Source organism: Globicephala melas, chromosome 6 (assembly GCF_963455315.2).
Source record: "Globicephala melas chromosome 6, mGloMel1.2, whole genome shotgun sequence".
NCBI lineage: Eukaryota > Metazoa > Chordata > Mammalia > Artiodactyla > Delphinidae > Globicephala > Globicephala melas.
In genome coordinates, this window is record NC_083319.1 from 86,160,472 (window position 1) to 86,181,838 (window position 21,367).

Genomic DNA, 21,367 nt, shown 5'->3' on the forward strand with positions numbered 1-21,367 from the left:
TCAAGAATCTCCCGTTTGAGCAGTCCTGTTGTTTGTTTTAGGAAACAGAAGTGCATCATCAATGTAATTTTAAGTTAGTCCAGTTATGAATCTGGGATGAAGGGATAAAATAAAGTTTTCCACTCTGATGTCTCCATTAAGAAGCTCCCCTTTGTGTAAAATACTCCATGGCAAAGTTGCTTCTATTTAAAGTAGTGAGTTTGATCTTGGCTTTGATCTAAAGCTTTTGATCTTGAAAGAAGGATGGAGTAGCAATAAAGAGAGGGCAAGACAGATTTTCTTTAAAGAAATGCGATAAAGTTAAAGGAATGGTCAACATCAGCAAACGCGAGTGCGACCCGACTCTTCTCCCAAAGCACTCACCCCCCAGGCTGGTTCAGCCCACTTCTGATGAGGATGGAAAGAAAGCCTTTTGGGGGTCGGCGGAAAAGACTGAGGGTATCTCACACTTTTATAAACTGAGTGGAAAGTTTACCCCTATTTATGAAGACGTATTGACCCCTTCTTAAATTCTGCTAGTCGCTTTGGAGGGGTCCACAGGCCGGGCAAGCGCGGCGCCGGCCGGGCTCACCCAGAGCGCGTTAGCTCCCGCGACGCGCGGGCGGAGCCCCGGGTTCGCCTTTCACGCGCTCGCGGCTTCTCCCCCAGGAGGTCACCTGCCACCGCCCCGGAGTCCGGAGGGGCCACTGAAAAAGGTCAACTCAATGGCGTCTAATCCATTCCCAGAGAAAACTCCATTAGGAAAGTTCCTTTCCCTCCGCGAAGGCCATCTGGACACTTAGGTTTCTGACCCGAAGGGCGAGTTCAGGCTGGCCGCGGGGTTGAGGGAGCTTTTGCCGCTAAGCCTTTTCGCCTGCCGGCGGGCAGCAATTCTGCTCCCACCGCGGTCAAGAAGCCCTTTCGCGGTACCCGGGGTCCCGCAGGCTTGTGGGCTGGAAAGGTAAGTGCGCGCGCCGGGGATCGGCCCGCGCGTGGGAGGGCGCGGGCAGGACGCAGGGAGGAGAAGAAAGATGTTTGCGAAGAGAACAATAACACAGGCGGAGCGCCGGCGGGGGTGGGGGCGGAGGCGACCTGCGGGGAGGGCGGCGCGGCCGCCTATACCTTTAAGGCAGGCCCCGCCCCCGCCCAGCGCCCGCCCGCCGCCCGCGCCGCCGCCCGGGCCCCGCGCTCGCCCGCCGCCCGCGCTGTGCCTTAGGTGTTGCGGGCCTCGAGCGTTCCCCGCTCTCCGGCGGGCCGGCGGGGCGGACGGCCCTGGGCGCGGGTTCCGGCCCCAGGCTCCCACCTTCACCTACCGCGGGCGAGGTACGGGGTTGGCGCGCCGAGTTGGTGGGGCGCGGGGGAGGGAGGCTGGGGCGGCTCTCGGGAAAAACTTGACTCTGTCCCCTTCCCCCGCAGCCGCTGCAGAGGGAGCGCCTGGCCGGGGCGGAGTGCGGGCTCGTGCGGCAAGTGAGCGCCGAGGTGAGTGCGGGCGGCGCGGTCCTTGGGCTCCCTCCCTCCCCGGGCGGTGGGTCGCGCGTTGCATCCCTGGCGCGGAGACCCCGGTCGGCTGCGTCGCGTGGCAGCGGTGGGTAAGATGGCCCTCGTTCGGGGGCTCTGGCTCCCACCGGCGCGGGGGCGGCAAATCGGGCCGATAACGGAGGGAGCGGCCGGGGCGAAGGTCGCGGCCTCGGCTCGCCGCAGACCCGAGGGCCCCCTGCGCTGAGGCGGCCCCGCGAGCCCCGAAGGGTGCCTGTGGCTCCCCCAGGTGAAGCCGAGGAAGGCTATGTCGCGAGGCTGTCGATCGTTTGTTTCTCACGCTGAGGGGCGGCCCTCAGGACCCGTCGTTCTGTGTTTAAAATGCCCTGTGGTTTTTGAACTTCAGGTCGCCAAATGGGTCCGAGTGAACAGGAGACCCCGAAAACGGAAACGAAAGGAGACAGAAGAAGTGTTGGAAAAGGTAGGGGTCCCCGAAAGAGAGCACTGGATGGAGTTCTTGATCAGTCTCCCCGTCTGGCCCTGAATACTTGGTCGCAACGACAGAGTAGCTTTTTTTTTTTTTTTTTTAAGTTTGCAGTAAATCTTAGATATACCTGGATAGTTCTATAGAAACGCTGGTTGATAATTCTAGTGACTTATCAACGTACTGTGTTCTCAGGAAGTTAGAATGACCCAGGATAGAGATTTCTTTCATGTTTATTAAATAGAGCGTTAGGACATAAGCGAGTTCCATTATTACATTAGACCAGTAGTATTTATTATGGTATTATATTATTATATAACTATCTCTATAAAAGGGGGTTGTTCTGAATAAGTCACCCACAGTATCAGGTTTCTCTGCTTGGTCGTGACAGAGACAGTAGCACACTCATTCATTTAGACTTTAGAGTACTCTGAAAAATGGAGAGAGAAAATGAAAGAAGTGTATTACTTTTGAAACACTAGGAGAGATTTTATTTACTAATGCAAATGAGAAGTTTGTTTTTCTACACTTAGAATTTCAGTATGCTACTTTGCAGAAGTTTGGACTACCTGTTTTCTCCTGAAATTGTGTTAAGTCAAAACTTGATTTGTCATTGTAATAAGTAATACGAAATAAGGTAAGTAGTCTGTCGTTTCCTGAGTGATTTCATTGAAAACTCTCAAAAGTGAATAATGTTTTTACAAACCTTACAGCAGATATGATTTTTGTTGCTTTTGCTTTAATTATTTTACTGTTTTTTGATTCTTGAAAGCACCAAGGGATTAAAATAGCAGTGTGTTGTTTTTCTGCTGCTAGAATGTATGATGAATCACTTCTGATTCTGAAGCCAAATTCTTGCTGATAGCATTGCTGCCAACTTCTGTGATGTGTTGCCTTAGTATGGGCATTGCAGCGTCCGAGAATGTGCACAGAGCACATCGTAATGAAGGTGATACCAAAGTTTCAGAGTGCATTTAAGGATACCAAGGGCAGCTTCTGAGAGAATTACAAAAAGAACTGGCCTAGGAGTATAGTCATTTGTAAGGAGTCATCCAGTGTGTGAAGAGTGTGACTCTTTAAACCAAGAGTCACATATGTCACTTCAGTTAAACAGTAATAGAAAAAGTTGTCATTTTGAATGGGCTTGAGTTTTCTGACCATACCTTGACATGCTATGGTAGGTCGTGTTTGTTTAACTTTCATGGTCTAGGTGTTTTTAAAAATGTTTGTGAGGTGATAGATGGATGAGATCATAAAATGTTCAAAGAAGGAAAAAGAATTACGGCTTATTTAGTATTTTAAAAAATAGTTTTTAGCTGTTATTTTTTTAAACCCAAAGTAAGATTACCCAAGCACACAATGTATCATGCGTAAAAGAAGTGGAAGCCCTTATCTTTGTGGATTACCAGCTACCATCACTACCAAAATCTGAATTTGAAGTAACCGTTATCTGTGACACCCAAGACCTGACCACTGCCTTCTGAGAATGAGAAGGGTAGGGACTGAGGATTTTGCCTTCCAGGAAAACTGGACTTCTTCATTGAGCCATTTCTCCTTGAGAGAGGCTGTTGTGTTGGAGCTTATGGGGAGGACGCACTTTTGACTTTTCTTAGAAATTGTAGGCAGCAGTTTTGAGGAGGACGTGAAAATGAAGTGGGTTGAGACCATCATGCTGAGCTTCCTTTCCAGGAATGGAGCTTAAAGCTGACTAGCTTTGAGGGTGGAGGTGGGCAGGGCAAGAAGGTGGGAGATTTCAGAATTGTATCAGACAATATTAATTATCAGCGTCTTCCGTCTCTCCTTCTGGTTCTGCACAGCGGCTGAGCCCTTTGCTCACTGTTTTGCCTCTGCCGCACCTGGGAGAGAGTTTGGAGCTCACTGAGGCAAAGCACATGCAATATTTTCAAGGGCAGGGTTTAGAAAGGGGGAGCGATCAGCTGCCAGGGGCATGAGAACAAGTTCTGAAAGGCACAGAAGCTACCCTGCAGCTGGTAGCCGAGGTGTGTCCTCTGATTGCCCGAGTGTCTATTCCAAAACGCAGATCAAATTCTGTGCTTATGGGTATTCAGATAGGTCATTTGTTAACTTTTTGCTGGGATTTGAACCTGTTATTCGTAGGAATGTAGGTAGTTAACTTACTATTGAGTTTAGTAAGTTTTTTTAAATGTTTGCCATAGCAGAAGTCAATTTTTCTTTTTTCATGCGTTTACTGTTTCTCTGCAACGTTAGAATAAAACTGTGGTGTTTTCTGCTTTTATTCATTTGATGTAACTGTAAAATAAGAATATGAGTTTTAGTCGTTTCTGGTTGGTTGTACATTTAAAATCTAGCCATTGCTTTTATTTGCCTACTTTGTCTTTGCCCCTTTCTCTCCCTCCTGCTGCCCTTTCCTCCATCCCGTAAGTCTGTATTTGCACCTTCAGGCCTCAGGCAGAATTCATCCCTGATGGGTGAACTTGTGGGATGACTGGTCTGTATTTAACTATGCTAGGGTCATAACATTTTTTCTCTGATTTTTACTGACCTGCTCGAGGAAGGAAAACAGAAAGCAGTGGTGCAAGGCCAGAGTCTGAAGAGGGGCGTTTGGTGAGGAGTTAAACGTTAAAGAATGGAATCTTACAGGAATGATTATTTCCCCCCCTTAAAATCTTGAAGGCGCTAAGTGGTAGGCATAACCTGGTGTAACTTGAAATACTAGTTGAGGTTTTCAGTGAACTCAGAAGGAGAAGCAAAACAAACTTATACTGTGCTCAGCTGTGGGTTAAAATAACGAATAATGAAATAAAGTAAACTGGGTGAATGAGAGGTACCACCGGTAAAGTGATTTAAGATGCTCTCCTGGCCTTTCCTGGCCTACTGCTGTGTTGTGTCATTCCCACCCACCCACCAGATAGCTCTGCTGTCTCTCTGTGCTGTCTTACGGATTTTCATTTCTTGTCTTTTCTGTAGATGCGTCATTCTTTTGTCTGCATTTTCTCCTATTTTCTCTCACACTTATTTCCATTTTACTTTATGTTTTAGCCCTTTTTCCACTGGTGTAACTGAATTCCTTTACATTGTTGGTTTTTTCTCCTTCAATTTTAGTTACAAAACTCACCTCTCTTTTGCTTCTGGTCCTCAGGTATTTTCTCCTTACATTCCGATATTCCTTTTTTCACTATTTCGAGTTCCTTTTATTTAGTTTGAATAATTTATGCAACAGAAAGGCAAGGGGAATGTGAACAACTATACAAAGAACAACTAGGATGAATGGATCAGGCTGCTCTGCAAGGGGCGGGTCAAACAATGGCGATTGCCACAGTGAATTGTATAATGTATATTTTAAAAAATAATATTAATAGATTTTACTAAATGACTACTGGTTTTGGAAGAACACACATTTTTTTTCCTGCTTTTATTTTTAACTGGTTCAAAGATAAATACAAATTATCTATCATATTGAAAGATTAAGGACTAATATAATGTTCTTATAAATATACACTTGATAATACAGCATTTTCGATAATTCTTTAATCAGTATTCTAAGGATTATATAATAATTTGTGAAATCATATATTTGAAGAAAATATCTGACTGGCATTATGTTTTTTTAGAGGAAGAAAATTCCAGTTTTCATATTTGAAAGAAGTACCTTTTCTACTTTATGCACATCTGAAAATAGAACAAATTTTAAAAATACTAATTTCTAGTCATCAGTAAGTAATATGATGTCAGAAGTACTCATTGGCATACTTTCAAAACATTGAAAATTCAACAATACTAAGGTTTGCTGTTATTATTAACAAGAGCTCCTTCATGTGTGTCTGTTTACAAGCAAGTGCCTTGCTGAGGGTAAGATTGGCCTCTGTTACGATTAGTCATAAGAAACGCTAGGTGCAAATGGTCTCCAATAAAAGCACCCTTTAAGGTTACCTTAATTATTCTTTTCTGCCAGAACCTGAAAAATAATACCCGTAAGCATAAAATTGTTTAAAATTTGGTGAAGTTTTCCTTGAAATATTGAGCGAAACATGAAAATCTAGAAAGATGGTTGTGAAACTGGATTCATAGCATTTAGCGGCCATTTTAGTGGGATCTAAATGGTAAATTCTATTTTCTGAGTCTTTGAGAGAAAATACTGGAACTATTTTCTTTGTGACAGTATCCTTCCTAAATTCTGGACCATTTTCACTCAGCTTTTTCATTTATTCTTTCCACACGCTTGATTCTGAACTGAAATCATTGATAACCTTGATAATAATTCACAGAAGATTTTTTAAATCCAACTTGGCTTATGCATTTTGCCACATTTATTGCTCCCTTTAAAATTTTACACATTCTAGGAGAATGTTTTTATTACAATTCTGATATTGAAATATTCAAAATGATAAAGGTAGGTACAAATTTTAAACTATTTAATAAAGTGCTTTACTGCTATTTGTCTTTTGTGACAAAGATCTGTTTTCTATTTGGTTTATGATTTCTGGAAAACAGTGTTTAAGACTAATAAAAATTTTCTGTTTTTTTTTCTTGGATCTCTAACAGCAGTCGGCAACGGTGTTAGGCTTGACTCTGCAGCTCTTAGGATTCAAAGCTTGGCAAAACGGCACAAGATGAATTTAGGGAGTGCTGAACCAAAGGGTCCCTCCTCTTTATAGGCACTACCTGCATTTAGCAAAATGGTAGGTGTGGGCAGCCACTCTTCTGTAACTGAGGCAGCATTCGTGTTGAGTGGTTTCCCAGGCACTGGTGCCCTTTCCTCTTTTCGAAAATGCTCTTGCCATTTGAGAATTCATAACTAGTCTACATTTATATAGCTGTAACCTCTTACAATAGCTTCATTGATACTTGATCTCGTAGAAAAGCTTTATGGATTCTAATGAGTCACAGCTCTTGAGGCACCAGCCGCCCTCTCTTACGCCTTCCCTATCAGTGAGTGGCTTTGTGTCCTCTCTTGTACTGATTGTGCCTTTGGATGACGACTTACTTGAGTGATAGGAGGAGACAGAATAATTTATTAAAAATAATTACAAAGAAACCAAACAAAAGGGGGAATTATAACACTGTTAGTATGCAATTCGTTATTTTATTGCTGAAATATTTGGAACTCAGTCTTTTTTGTGCGTCTCCCTCTTTTCCTTGTAAATCCCTAACAAATACATAACTTATTAAATTTTCTGTACCAGGTCTCAGGTTAGATCTGGTTTCACAAGATCTTGCTTGTTTTTTTTTTTTTCCCCCCTTAGCTGGACCAAAGAAGAATTGCTGATAAAATGTATTTTTGGTAGCCTCAGGAAGGAGGTCTGATCTGTATAATTTTATAGGATTAAATTTTCATCGATTTCGTAGATTTTTCTTAAGAATCTGCAGTTCTTTAAAGAAAAGTGAGAATTTTGAGTGTACTAAAATTTCTTCCCATTTTCAGCTGGCATGATGGGGAAAATTTAAAAGTCATCCACCTACCCTCATGCACTTATTCACATATTTTAAAAAGAATCTTTGAATGGAACTATTACTGTAATAATAGCTGACACTTATCATGTGTCAAACACTCTTCTCAGTGCTTTACACGTATCAACTCATGTAACTGTACCATTAAAGTAGTTTCACAAAATAGCAATATGATATGTCAGATGCTTTGTGGAGGTAGATGAGTTATAAACAAATCGAATAATTGTTGTAGAAAAGAATGCTTTGGGCAAGACTTAAAAATTCTTTTTAACCCAGGCTATTGACATTCCTAGACCACCAACATAAAGCATACGTTTCTAAGTTAGGAAAATCTCAACCAGCATGTATTTTGGAAACACTTGAAAGTGTGCAGATAATTACACCATTGTTGATTTTAGCAGATTTGATGCCAGCAGCCATCAACTCTTATGTGCCGTGAGAGATGAAAGCCATTTTAATATAAAACATAAGAGTTTGGCTAGAAAAGGGAGGCGGGCAGAGGAAATTTTTGTGACTTTTAGTTTTATAGGAAGCATTAGTTACATTCCTGTGACAGAATGCTTTACTTGGCAATCATTCTCATCTTAGGCATTTTAATGAGCTGCTGTTTTGTGCCTGGTATCATATGGCACTAATAAGATGCATTATTTTAGTAGCACCTACTGGTGTCAGTGTAGTTTAGGGCCTGTCATTGTTTCCATTAATCTTCTATTTTAGGAGGCCGACACTAGCATGTGTCTTTAAGTCTAGCCAACATGTATTTCATTTATATTTCTGGGTCTCTGCACAAAGGAAAAATGACACTCAAGCCTTGTGTTTCCAGTACTTAGAAAAGGACCTGATCACATACAGCCTCAATAAATATTTGTGGAATGAATTAGATGAGTGAATCTCACAAATGGTACCTTTCTATAAAGTTATACCTGGCTTTTGCATTTAAAAAAAATTTAATGTCCAGGTTTTTATTTTGTTCTCTAATGACGGAGGTTTCCATTAAAGCACATTTGGTAGAGCTTTCCTGGCTGTCGTGGGTCATCTTTTTCATCTCTTCTATAAAGAGAGCTCACAGCCAGGAAGACTGACACTGATCCCAACTCTGCCACCTAATTATGTTCCTTAAGTTTGTCGCTTGACTTTTGCTTTCATCTGAAAATCCTTTCATTTAATAGGCCAGTTAAGCCAATTTGTATTAATTATAAAATTAATATTTACAGTTTTATGATACATTTTTTTCTCTTTTGTCCATTTTTTGGCATTTAGGAAGGCTTGTATTTTTGTTCTAATGGTTACTTTGACATGATAACACATTTCTGCCTCTTGTCCACTTTTTTTGCTCATGTGTATTGATTTCCTGCTGTGAGCAATAGTAAAATTAGATACTAACCTTTTCTTGCCCCACCCCACTCTGTCTTCCATCCTGTGACTTGAGGTGTTGTTACCTTTTAGCTTCCAGGTAAATACCTATGACACAGTCAACAAACTAATAGTATTTTTCATATAATCTTCCCGTCCCCTCTCCCCTTTTTGATAGTTGTACCTACAATGTCAGAGGATGTAACCAGTACATATTATACTGTATCCTTTATAAAATCACTTAGTTTTAATTCTGCAAGTCCATCTATATTTAATGCTCATCACCTACCCTTGTATTGATCTTCAGTCAGTTTGGTTTTTTGAAGCTAGTTTTATAGTGGATTTCTCAGGAAGAGCTTGGGGCAGCAGTAGTTCCTGAGTTCTTGTATGTTTATAAGTTTTTGTTCTTTATACACGAGGGTCAGTTCAACTAGACATAAAATCCTTGGCTCATATTTTCTTTAAGTATCCTAGATATGTTCCTCCATTGTCTTGCATAAAGTTTGACAGTGGCCTCATTTCTTTTCCTCAGAGTGACCTGGTTTTTTCTCCTGGATGCCCAGATTTTTTTTCTGTAAATTCCCCAAATTTTTCTTTAATATAACTCATTGTGGGTCCGTTTTCCCAATTGTCACTTGCTTTTGAGCTTTATTTTCTTCATCTGTAAAATGAGAATAATGATAAATGTTTTTGCCTGCTCAGGGAGTGGATTTGAAGACCAAATGAGATACCGTATATAAAGTGCTTTACGTTTATTTTACTTTCCTGTTACCCTTTAAGATGCCTTGTTGTCAGGAACTTTAAAATTTACAGTACTTCATTTTATAGTCATTCGGATTTGAGTTGGCTTTATATTTGTGAGAAATCTAAAGTGGGTACCCTGAAGTCTTCTGTCTGTATTCTGGCAGTGAATAAACTCACCCTGATCCACTTGGGTAGAATTGCTGGCCTAAAAGCACTGGTGCTTTTTGAAAGTGTCTCATTTAGAAAACTCCATCTCCATTGTATTCTTCTCATACTCTTTCCTGTCATATGTTAGTTTCCCACACAAAACTCTGGGGTTGTGTGATTTTAGTTTATATGTGCATAAAACAAGGCAGAGGAAAAAAAGTTAAAGGACTCTATTTTTTCAGATAATGAGGAGAGCTGAAAACCTGAATCAGTCTAATCAGTCGACATATTTTCTTAGATTTGTTGTATATAAGGCCCTGTGTAAGAAGCTGCTGGAAAATGCCAAAGAAACAGGAGATGTCATTTCTGGCCATGGGAGATAAAACACACAACATATCAAAGATCATTTACTACAAGCTAGCATGTGATAAATAAATCTAAACCAATGTAGCACAAACTAAGGATATGAGCATATGATGCATTTTACCTGAGGCTACCCTGGACTAGAGTTTCCATTCCTGGGCCTTGTTTTGATAAAGCAGCCCTGTACACATGCAGGCTGGAAGTTATGGTGGGAAATGGAGTAATTGAATTAACTGAATCCATTTTAATGCTTTTACCTGATTTGTAAGCACAGATAGGGGTTTGATTGACATACATATAAATAGTGTTAGTGTCTTTATTGAATATGTGATTTTAAAAAATAAATCCATCCATGTTTTGCAAGTAAGGCTGGAACCCATCATAAAAATTCTTCTGACACTTATGAATCAGAATGATTTGGAAACCCAGGGCTAGAAATGTAATACTGTTTATGATTCTGTGTAATGCATTCCTTATTAAATTCTATATTTACTTAAAGTATTTATTTACTAACTTCATTGCATATCCACAACACATAAAACATAAATGAGTAAGGAGTAGGGAGTACAAAGATGAATGGAAAACAGTCCTCAGAGAGTTTACAGTTGAGATGTAAAAAACTAGAAACAGAAGAAAACAGAATTGAATGAAACCTGTATCAGAGGTACATTAGGTATGCATACAGAGCAATTTGGATCTCATAAGGAAAGGAAGCCATATCACTTTGGGCTATTTGCATTATCCACAAGCCTTGTCCAGGCTAATAGCAGGAAACAAATATTTGCTCCAGTTCATTCAACTTCTGTTATTTTGTAGAATTGAGGATGCCATAATTTCTGTTCTCAAAATTCAGATTGTCTTCATAACATACTGAAACTGTAAAGTCGGTATAGTTGACCCTTGAATAACTTGGAGGTTAATCCAGGTATAACTAGCTTACAGTGAGTCCTCCATATCTGAGGTTCCTCCACATCCCTGGATTCAGTCAACTATGGATCATGTAGTACTGTAGTATTTACTAACGAAAAACATCCGCATGTAAGTAGACACGTGCAGTTTAAACTCACATTGCTCAGGGGTAAGCTGTATTTCTCTTTGGCTCACTAATGTGAAATCAAAGTGCTGCAGCAAGTTTAGGCTACCTCTGAACTTGAGGATGTAAATTTTTCCTTCTATTTCTCTATTTTTTTCCCTTTTATTTGCGTCTTTCAGTTTGGGGTTTTTTCCTTCCCTCTAAATATTTGGTTTCAAGGCAAAATGAGAAATGAGAATGTTTCAGAGTTAGGGGTGGTGACTTCAAGTTCCAGAGCTCTTCAGAGTTGCCCCCTCTTGTGATTTTTGGGTGTTGTGTTCTCTTATTCAAAAAGTATTCCACGTGTTTTCAACACCACAGATGACCTCTTTTTTTTTTTTTTTAACAGTATTTTAAAGAACAGTTATATACCCCTTTTATTTTTTGGTGATGAGAACAAATGAACTTGTGAGGTAGGCCACAAAAATGGCATTAAGTGTATATCCAAATCATTGATCATTTTATGTATCTTTCTATAAATCACACAAGCATTTTTTTAAATAAGGAATACCATATTTATTTTTAATATTTATTTATTTGTTGGCTGTGTTGGGTCTTAGTTGCAGCATGCAGGATCTTTCGTTGCGGTGCGAGGGCTCTGTAGTTGTGGCATGTGGGCTTAGTTGCCCCACGGCATGTGGGATCTTACCCCGACCGGGGATCAAACTGCGTGCCCCCTGCAGTGGAGTGCAGAGTCTTTACCACTGGATCGCCAGGGAAGTCCCTGTTCTTTTTTATTATGAAGTATTCTGTTGTGTGGACGTACTACATTTTGTTTATCTAGTATTGGTTGATAGATGTTTGGATTTTTTGCAGTGTTTGGCTGTTAGCATAGTGGTTTAACTGTCTTCAATGTAGACCTATTCCTCTTGGGTAGTTACCTAGGACTGGCATGGCTTGGCCTTTTGGTAGTTGTATGTTTAATTTTTAAGAAACTACTAAAAATTGCCACCAGCAATGTTTAAGGTTACAGTTTCTGTGCCTCCTCATCAGCACTCCGTATTATCAGATTTCTTTTTTTTTTTTTGTCAGATTTCTTTACATTAGCTATTCTCATGGGTATTAAACCATGTTTTTTATACTTAAGGCTTTTATTTCTTGTGAGGATCTGTAAGTATCTAGATAATCCTAATAAACTTTTGTCCTCCATTTTGCAGATCAGAAGGCAGTAGTGCAGTAAATGGAAAATCTGAATGTCTCCCCCAAGATCCCCAAATGAGTCACTGAGCCTAGAGTCCTCATGTGTCAGTGGGAGTCGCCGTGACCTACTTTTGTTCCGACTCTTGTCTCCCTGTGACTCTGGTCCTCCTTGTCCACATAGCCTTGTTAGGTGTGCCTTTCTTTTGATCTTTGTGGAATGATCCATTCTTGTCTCTGGAATTTTGTCTGATGAAATCCAGTTGTTTTCTGCAGAGGGGTGCTAATGTCTTGGAGAGGTGACCCTTCCTGAAGTATGCAGATCTTGGGTGGCTTGCAGACCTTGGGTGGCTTGGGCCTGGCTCCCAAGGTGGACCCCTGATGACTGTACCACCACGTGCCATCCTGTCAAAGAGGCTGGATACTCGTCTTGCCAGAGCCTTGTGGGAGTTAAGTGAGGTGTCTTATCTAAGACAGCTGGCACTAACGAAGCATTTAGTACATTTTGGAGCACCTCTTCAAATAAGATGGTGGAAGACTGACTACCTAATAGCATGTGGATAGACACCATTCGTTTTTTTTTTTTCCTTCTCCACAGTAGTGAGATAGGAAAACATTCTTAAATTTATTTATAGACCAAAAAACCCCCAAAGAACAAAAACAACCCCCCCACCCCCCAAACCAGCCTTGATTTCTTCCTGTAATTGTTCTTTGGTTGGCAGCACATATAGCGGTAGTACTCATACAAGTCTGTATGTTTTGTCTCTATCGTTTGACTTTATTCAAGAAGACGGGTCCTATTTCTCCGCACTACTCTACAGTTTCATTTGCATCTCTCTTCAGTTTGTCTACTACAGTATAGTAAATTGTCATTGTTGTTGTTCCAAACAGGAAGCTCTCAAAGTGCTCTTCAGGTTGATAAGATTTCTATTCTAGTAAAGCTCCATTTTAAAATCAGTCTATAATCATTTTTTGTACTCAAGTCATTGCTTTTATTTCTTTTTCCCAAACTGTTATGATTTGAAGTTCCTTTAAAGGCTGGTGGAGCTTATACAAATATGCGCTAAGGAATGGCACTGAGTATTGGGCATACCTCCTCCTCTGTTGTCATTTTGCAGTATATTTCTGGTCTAAGGGGAAGACTACCTCTGTTACCTTTCACTAGGCAGGGTTGCATTGTTCAGTTTATTTCCTGACAAAAAGTGAATTCTAGTACAGGTAGTTGTCTTGAAATGATTATATTCTCTAAAATAGTTCTTGGTCATCTTGAGTTTCTAACATAGTTTAGAACATAGTTTTTGGATCTGTGGAAATAATCATCGTTATGTAGTGCAGCTGCACAGAACATTAGAAAGAACTAAAAAGTTCAGGTAACTTAAAATAAAATCGCCAGCTAGGAGCTGTCTAAAATACCTGGAAAAATGATAAATCAAGCACCTGGAGGAGTGCGCTAGTGAATAAAATGTTACGAAAGCTACTTGAAGTCCTTGACACTTGGGTGTGCTTGGCCACAAGAGTGAACAGGGGGGAGAGCATCTCGTGGAGAGTTCAACAACTCATGCTTCACTTCAGCGCTTTATTTGGAATGCTGTACAGGACTGGAGTTGTTAGACTGGGGGAAAGGCCTTATTGCTTCTCTGACTCCAACCCTTGTTTTACATGTGAGAACATGGGGGTCCGCAGTGCTGGCCTGGGACCAGGCCCGGCTCTGTCCCCCCGTGCTCTTTTCAGCTGTCTGCCAGGGCAGCTCCTCGAAGTAGGAGGTGGGGAGCAGCTTTGGATGCTGGGCCAGGAGAAACGTGTGCAGCTGGTCTTTGTCGTGTTCTGGGGCACGACACCTGGGGGTGGCAGGAAGCAAGGTCTGGGAGACTCAGGCTGCCCCTCCAAGGCCACCCCTTGTGGCCTAGAAACTCGTCCAGAGTGAGGGCCTTTTCATGGTTTATGGAGGACTCTCCCATCCTGGCTTGGTTAGGTGTGGACTGGGTCAGATCTTGAAGGCTCAGGCCTTCCAAAGAGTGGGTAAGACTACGTGGTGAGACAGGTGTCTTCAAGGGTTGGTGTGAAATTTTGCTTTTCATATTAAGTTAGTAAACTTTACAGGGCATAGGTTATTTGAGGTTTTTGTGATATTTGTCACGGACCAAACAACTTTGACATGAAAATGTTTTTGCTGTTTTTAGTCAAACAATAGTGTGACCAGATAACAAGCCATTTTATTTTGGAATGCAGTAAAGGTACTCTCACAAATGCCTTTTCTTCAGTCTGTGCAGATATTTTTTAATATATACATTATAATTTTTTTCTAAAATGCATGGCTGCTTTGCATGTTTAAATATATTCATACCTTGATGTATTGCAAATTTAAAGTGAAGTGAAGTTTTTCTGTAATCTTTCCGAATTGGCTATTTGCTTATAGGCCAAATGAAACCAACTCTACCCCCAAAACAGTATTAATAAATGCTGAACTTGGGTTATAAAAGGTTTAGTCCCCCAGATCTCTATGTACTATTGGCAGGACAAAGTGAATAGGAATATTATGGTTTGCGGAAGAAACTGCTTGTGTGTTTTCTGCGATACAGCGGGCAGATAGTGTCTCAGGTGGGCAGGTGAAAAGAAAAGGTAGGTACTGAGCTGCTTCAGACTTGTCGAAGGCGCCCTTCCCTTCGTTCCCATCAAAATGAACGCTGCTGGAGAGAAGGCACTGGATGATACTCCCGTATTGCCAACCCTGGCATACTTTGAGTCTGTATTAGAGATTAAGTCACTGGCATGGCCAGCAGTAGCATTACCTAATCGTAGAGCACCAGGTTATCATAAGATGAATCTAAAGGATGCTGAACTATCTTCCATCAAAGGATCACTGATGTACCACTGTGCATGTATAGCTTGGGTGCGTGTGCATGCAGACACACACACTTTAACCATTTCATTGGCCTTTTACCTCTGAGCTGGGGAGGTTTTGGGCTGAGACTGTGACCACTATCTCCCATCTTGGAGGAAAGCTGCAGCCGCTATTTCCAGAACTGGCGCTGTTTGCGTCTGTGTCTGCCTCTGACTCATGCTTCCCTAGAACTGCCCTGGGCATAATGCAAAGTCATTGTCATCATGAGCCTTCCTAGGGAGAGGCTCAGTGGAAAAAGTGAAGGTGGAGCAAACCTGGCTCCAGAACAGAAGGTGAAAGATACGTTTTTGTTTACTTTTGCTTAACTTCACATTCGATTTTTTTGGGAAGTGCTATAATCCTGATGAAGTTCAAGATAAAAGAGAGGAAATCTGACTTGTTGCTACAAGACTCCTTGCTCTGGTGTTCAAATTCTTGAACAGGACAAGGAGAAGAGAGTAAAATAACCCTCAGTGATTGTTGTAGTTCTTGAACATGTATTCATAGTTGCTCGGTTTTTAATTTTTTTGTATCAGACCTGTTTTGCAATCATACACTGTTACAGACAAGGGGAGGGGAATGTATTATAAATATATTTGACCTGCAGTATTCTTATTACTTGTCTTTTAAGTGATCGTCCAATAATCTTGGAGGGTGAGACACATCGTTTAAATGAGGGTTAAAAATAAAGAAGTATATCTGTTGTTTTCTTGGTGGCACTTTTTCCTGTGAAAAACTGTTAACAGCATATTTAAAAATACTTCCTTTTGGGCTTCCCTGGTGGCGCAGTGGTTGAGAGTCTGCCTGCCGATGCAGGGGACGCGGGTTCGTGCCCCGGTCCGGGAAGATCCCACATGCCGCGGAGCGGCTGGGCCTGTGAGCCATGGACGCTGAGCCTGCGCGTCTGGAGCCTGTGCTCTGCAACGGGAGAGGCCACAGCAGTGAGAGGCCCGTGTACCACAAAAAAAAAAGAAAAAAAAACAAAAACAAAAACCTTCCTTTTTTAAAAAGACAGCTCATTATAGTAAATTGTAATATCAGAAATAATTCAAAATTAAAATAAGTGAACAATAAAATACTATTTCAACAATAGTTCAGTTTTAACAATAGCTCAGTATAAAGGGTTCATTTGTCAAGAGCATTTACTTCCCAGGCAGTTTCCCGACTCTAGTTTTCTTGGCAAGAGAAATGTTAATCTGTTGTGGATAGACACTTTTTTTCTCCTTTCCCAGAACATGTGTGGTTTCCATTAACTTCTCTCTCCACAGAACTTTGGAGATGGCCGCAGCTAATGCCTTGTGGGTCATCTGTGCTCTTAGAAGTAAATTGAAATCGTAAAGTACATTTCCTTCCCCCTAGAGGCCTTCATGATATGGAATTCATAGTCAGACAGATGGGTTGAAATCCCATATTCACCCCTTGCTAGCTTTTTAATCTTGAATAAACTAGCCTGTGTGAGCCTCAGTTTCCTCACCTGTAAAATAATTACTGTAACGCATTTAGCAAAGAGCTGCCGCTGCGTCATTGCTCACCAACAGTAGTTATTAATGTTGGTGGTGATGGGCTTTTACAATGCTGTTATCAGGGTTTAAAGTCATTTGTCATCTGTGGTGTATTAATGAGAACAGAAGTAACCCTGAGAACCAACAGGATAGACCAAGAAATGTGGCCACGGGAAGAATGGCCCTAAGGGCATGAGTTGGAACATCAGCCTGGTGTCTATGGGCCAGCTGAAGTATCCCCAGAGTTAAGACCGGGGAGGCAGCCCCATTACTTCTCTGGCAGGTCCCAGCCATGCCTAGAGGTGCACCTGTTTCCCAAGCTGACACATGAATCTGCTGTTTGGGGCCACTCTGCCTCAGGGAAAAACTGCCTCACATTCTGTTGGAAGTTTCCACAGGGATCCTCCAAAGAGAATTCTGGTTGAAATCATCAGAGCAGTTTTATTGATTTGGGTTCAGGTCTTAGTTAAAGTGATCTCGATTTGCAAAAAGTCTGGCTATCACGAAATACAGTGTTTGCTGGTGTCCTGAGCCCTATGTAATTCCAGGAAGCTTCTAAAGACAAGTGTTGAGATATCCCCATACACACACCCTGTAACTATAGAGGTCTGAGTTTACAATAACTATTATTCTTATGTAGAACTGGCTTGGAATAGTAAGTTTCCCCAGGTGCTGACTTACTAATAGAAACCCACCCAGACACAGAAGAAATGGGCCCAGTGTTTGTCTCAACTATGAGTAATGGGTTGTGCGTGATTTTAAAAAGGCTTCTCAGAATGTCCTTGCTTATGTAAATCCAGGATCAATATTTTTTCAGGAAGAAATCTTTATTGATAAGCCATAACATTATTTGATAATTAGATATAATTTTCAAGTAGTTAAAAGGGTCATTGGACAAAACCCTATAGACTGACACTGGCTTTTTAGTTGCTAAGGATTGAAGCTCCACATGCCCTCTACATTATGAGCATGCTTGAATTTTTTATGAGAAGGGAAGTCTTTTTATGCAGGATAATTTTCATGTCAAATGTTATATTAGCCAGGTAGCTCTATCAGATGATGCAGGTAACTGCTTTTACTCACCTGATCCCTAGTTTTCCCCTGTGAAGTTTATTTTAAATAGAGGTTAAGGAATGAGAGAGAAAGTGGGATGTGGACGAGGGGAATGAATCATGAGAAAACAGTGCTGGTCATTTTGTTAGTCCTTGGCATTCTTGGAATATTCTTACCTCTGTTGACAGAGAGCAGTAGTTCAGCTGCAGGCTCACAAGCAGTCAGGGACAGTGTGGGCCCCTGAGGAGGCCGCTGGAACATTCTCCCCATTTTCTCCCAGGCAGAACAGTGAGAGCCACTGGAAGGATTTCATAGGCCAGGGGGGTGCCACTCACCCAAGTGCAGCCGTATAATATGTGTGACCCCTGTCAGGTGGTGTTTTTCTGTACTCCGGGCCCAAGTGTGGGGTTCCCCATGCCATTGAGTCACTGTGTCTCTGAGCAGAGGGAAAACAGTTTTATTGCTTTCTTCTCAAAGTAGAGGAAATGCTCAAGAGTGGTGGGAGAGAAGGGGATAAATATAGTGTTTCCTTTTTCCTGCCTGAATACTCTTTTCCACAACATTTCATTTTCATGAGATCCTATCCACTTCAACTAAAAATAGTTCCATGCCGTTTCTATCAGATTGGTCCTCTCATCACTTATGTACTTACTATTTTTTTTTCCCCTATTCAGAAACTTTTGTACAGGGACGTATGAGATGGGCCTAAAATGCATGTCTTCTGGACATGGCACATGTGCTGCAGCTTCCAGCTGGGAACTTCTGTGAGTAGGTGGCAGGGGCAGTCTTGGTGTCCTGGCTGTGGATGGTCAGAAAACTACAGAGACTCTGACTAGCTTATCCTTGCACTTAGCTCTTTCATGACCCTTTTTCCAGCAGGGGCTGTTCCATATGCTTGTCACCCTGCCCCTTCCAGCCTTCCATCAGTGAGTACTGTCAGCTCACAGCACTCAGACGTGGCCCCAGAGAGCCCGCTCCTTGTCTACAGTGATGGTACCGTCCGGTCCCTTGTTCTGTTGCGAAGAGACCCGTCATGAGTCTGCAAAGCAGAGCTAGCACATGGGCTGTAAGGCCCGACTGAGTAAAGCAGTGAGTTTATTTAATACATGCTTGGCAAGTTGGCTCTTTAAGAGATGGGAGAGGGGAGGCAACGTAGGTTGTCTTAGGGTATCATACATGGTGTGCCTGTTTTACCAGATTAAGGTTTTTGATTATGTAAAATTATTAAGTTGATACTGATTTTAACAAATAAAACCTCAGTTTGAGGTTTGGGAGGTAAGTGGCTTGTATTAGATTTTTTTTTTCTTTTTAACATCTTTATTGGAGTATAATTGCTTTACAATGTTGTGTTAGTTTCTCCTGTATAACAAAGTGAATCAGCTACATGTATACATATATCCCCATATACCCTCCCTCTTGCTAGATTTCAATATGTGAACTAAACATAAGAATTTCTGTAGTTTCTCATTTCCTAATTGTTTAGCGTGTCCATTATCGTGTGTAGCCTAATGCCTGGCCTGGCTTTGCCCATTACAAAGGTCTTGTGTTCACAGGGTGGTGGACTCTGTTCCCAGACCCCAGCACTGCCCCAGCCGGCAGCGCACAGTAATAAGTAAGCTACTCGTGGTTACCAGCTAATAGGGCCGTGACCCGGTTTGAACTCCATAATGAGGAAAGAGCAGATTTATTTGCTCCCCCTGCATGATTCCCTCCCCTCATCCTCCTTTATTATCTTTAAGAGGAAATTGAATAGCAAAATTCTGCATTCTCATAATGTTAATAGCCTGATGTCATCTTTTCCACTCTGGAGTCAAGAAAGTAAGAGGGACAACCAAAACACAGATTTAACACTTTGTAGCTGTGCAGGGCTTCAGCTGTAGGCTCTGTGTGTGTATATATGTGTTTTAAACTGCTTGTGTAAGGTGTAATGTACATACCATATAAGTCAGTGTACAATTCACTGGTTTTTAGTAAATTTGCCAAGTTGTTCAGTCATCCCCAGAATCCAGTTTTAGAACATTTCCATCATCCCAGAAAGATCCCTGGTGACAATTAGCAGTCACTCCCCGTTTCACCCCCTCCCCAGTCCCTAGGTAACCAGTAATCTACTTCCTCTTTCTATACTATAGGTTTGCCTTTTCTGGATTTCATGTCAGTGGAATAACTCAATATGTGGTTTTACGTGTTTGCCTTCTTTCACTTAGCTTAATGTTTTTGAAGTTCATCCACGTTGTAGTGTGTATCAGTAGTTTGTTCTTTTCTGTTCCTGAGCAGTATTCCATTGTGTGGTTGTACCATATTTTTGTCTGTCTATTCACAGTTGGTGGACATTGGGGTCGTTTCTGGTTTGGGGCTATCTTTAAAGACTCACACAAGTTTTTGTGTGGACATGTGTGGAGTTTTTTTTTATTGTGTTTTGGGGTGTTTTTTTTTCTGTGTGTGTGTGGACATATGCTTTCAGTTCTCTTGGGTAGATACCTAGAAGTCATATAGTAAATTTATGTTTAACTTTTTAAGAACCTGCCAGATTGTTTTCCAAAATGGCTACACCATATTACCTTCCCACCAGTGATGTATGAGGGTTCCAGTTTCTCCACATCCCTATCACAGGCCATATTTAAGGAATAATCTTAACCTTTGACTCTGAACCTTTGACTAGGAACAATTTTAAGTATTTTGCAATTTTTCAAGCATCGTTAACACATGTTAACTAAAATTATAGTCCTTGGTACTGTATTCTGTCTAATCTCTTGGTTCTGCCACCAGGCATGCTTGCAATAGTTTGACAACTTTCCATTTAATTTTATAAACTTAATATAAAGTATGGAGGGGTGTGTGTGTAGGTATGTGTGTTAATTAATCATAATTAATATGCCATTAATTATCTAAACATTGGTTTACTTTTAGAAGGGATTTATTGTTTGCACTTTTCTGTTTTTAGTTTCTCTTGTTTTTCAAATCAAAGGTTGTAAGTTTATGTTTCTGATTATATACACTGTTTTAGTATAGACACATGTATCTATAGAACCATGTTTTATGGTGCTTTAAATAATTAAATGGTAAAGTTTCTAGCTTACAGAATTAGGTAGCTTTTAAGGGTTCTTTATTAAAAATGCAACTAGGGATGTTTGTATGAATCTGGGCTATTTCCAAAGATCTCACAAAAGTTTTACAGGAAGAATTTATCACATCACTTGACATGGCAGGGATTACTGTGCACGTTCAAGACCAAGTGGTGAAAATAGCTCATTATTTTGTTTATTCTAGGATTTGCAGGTATGTTTTATTTTGGCGTGAGCTTATCAAATAAACTTATTTTTCTAAGTAAGTCATACACTCAGTCATGACCGAGCATTCTGGTAAAGTAGACATTTCATCATGGGTGAGGTTCATGACCGCTCTTTGGGTATGAGCCGAAGCGTGAGTCTCAGAACACTCGTTACAGGCCCATTTGTCTTTTGAGTTTGTGATTGTTCAAAGTGGATTTTAGCAATGACCAGCTTAAAGATGATACCCTTCAGAGAGGGCACGTGACCTAACGAGAGGAAAGGATGAGAGGCACTCAAGCACCAAGTGACAGAAGTCTGGGAGGGAAATAGTGGCCGAGATGATTTTCTTACGATCTGATAGCTGAAGAGAGAGCCTCAACTGGATACAATTTGCATGAATTAGTCGGGCTTCCAATAGGCACTTTGTCATTGTGGGGGCAGTTTGGTGAAAAGGTGGTTCTCCCGGGTCAGAATCAC

General features: G+C 41.2%; 1 protein-coding gene across 2 annotated transcripts in view; it reads left to right on the forward strand.

Moving 5' to 3' along the window:
• Nucleotides 1–21,367, forward strand: part of AOPEP (aminopeptidase O (putative)) — a 359,340-nt gene that overhangs the window by 274,328 nt on the left and 63,645 nt on the right. For both annotated transcript variants that reach the window (XR_009564370.2, XM_030832878.3), the window contains exons 12-13: nt 1,396–1,458; nt 1,862–1,936. Coding sequence is in view for 1 of the 2 variants with exons in the window: in XM_030832878.3 (XP_030688738.2) it covers nt 1,396–1,458; nt 1,862–1,936 (138 nt within the window). In the remaining variant the exon portion in view is untranslated. The remainder of the gene's footprint in view (nt 1–1,395; nt 1,459–1,861; nt 1,937–21,367) is intronic.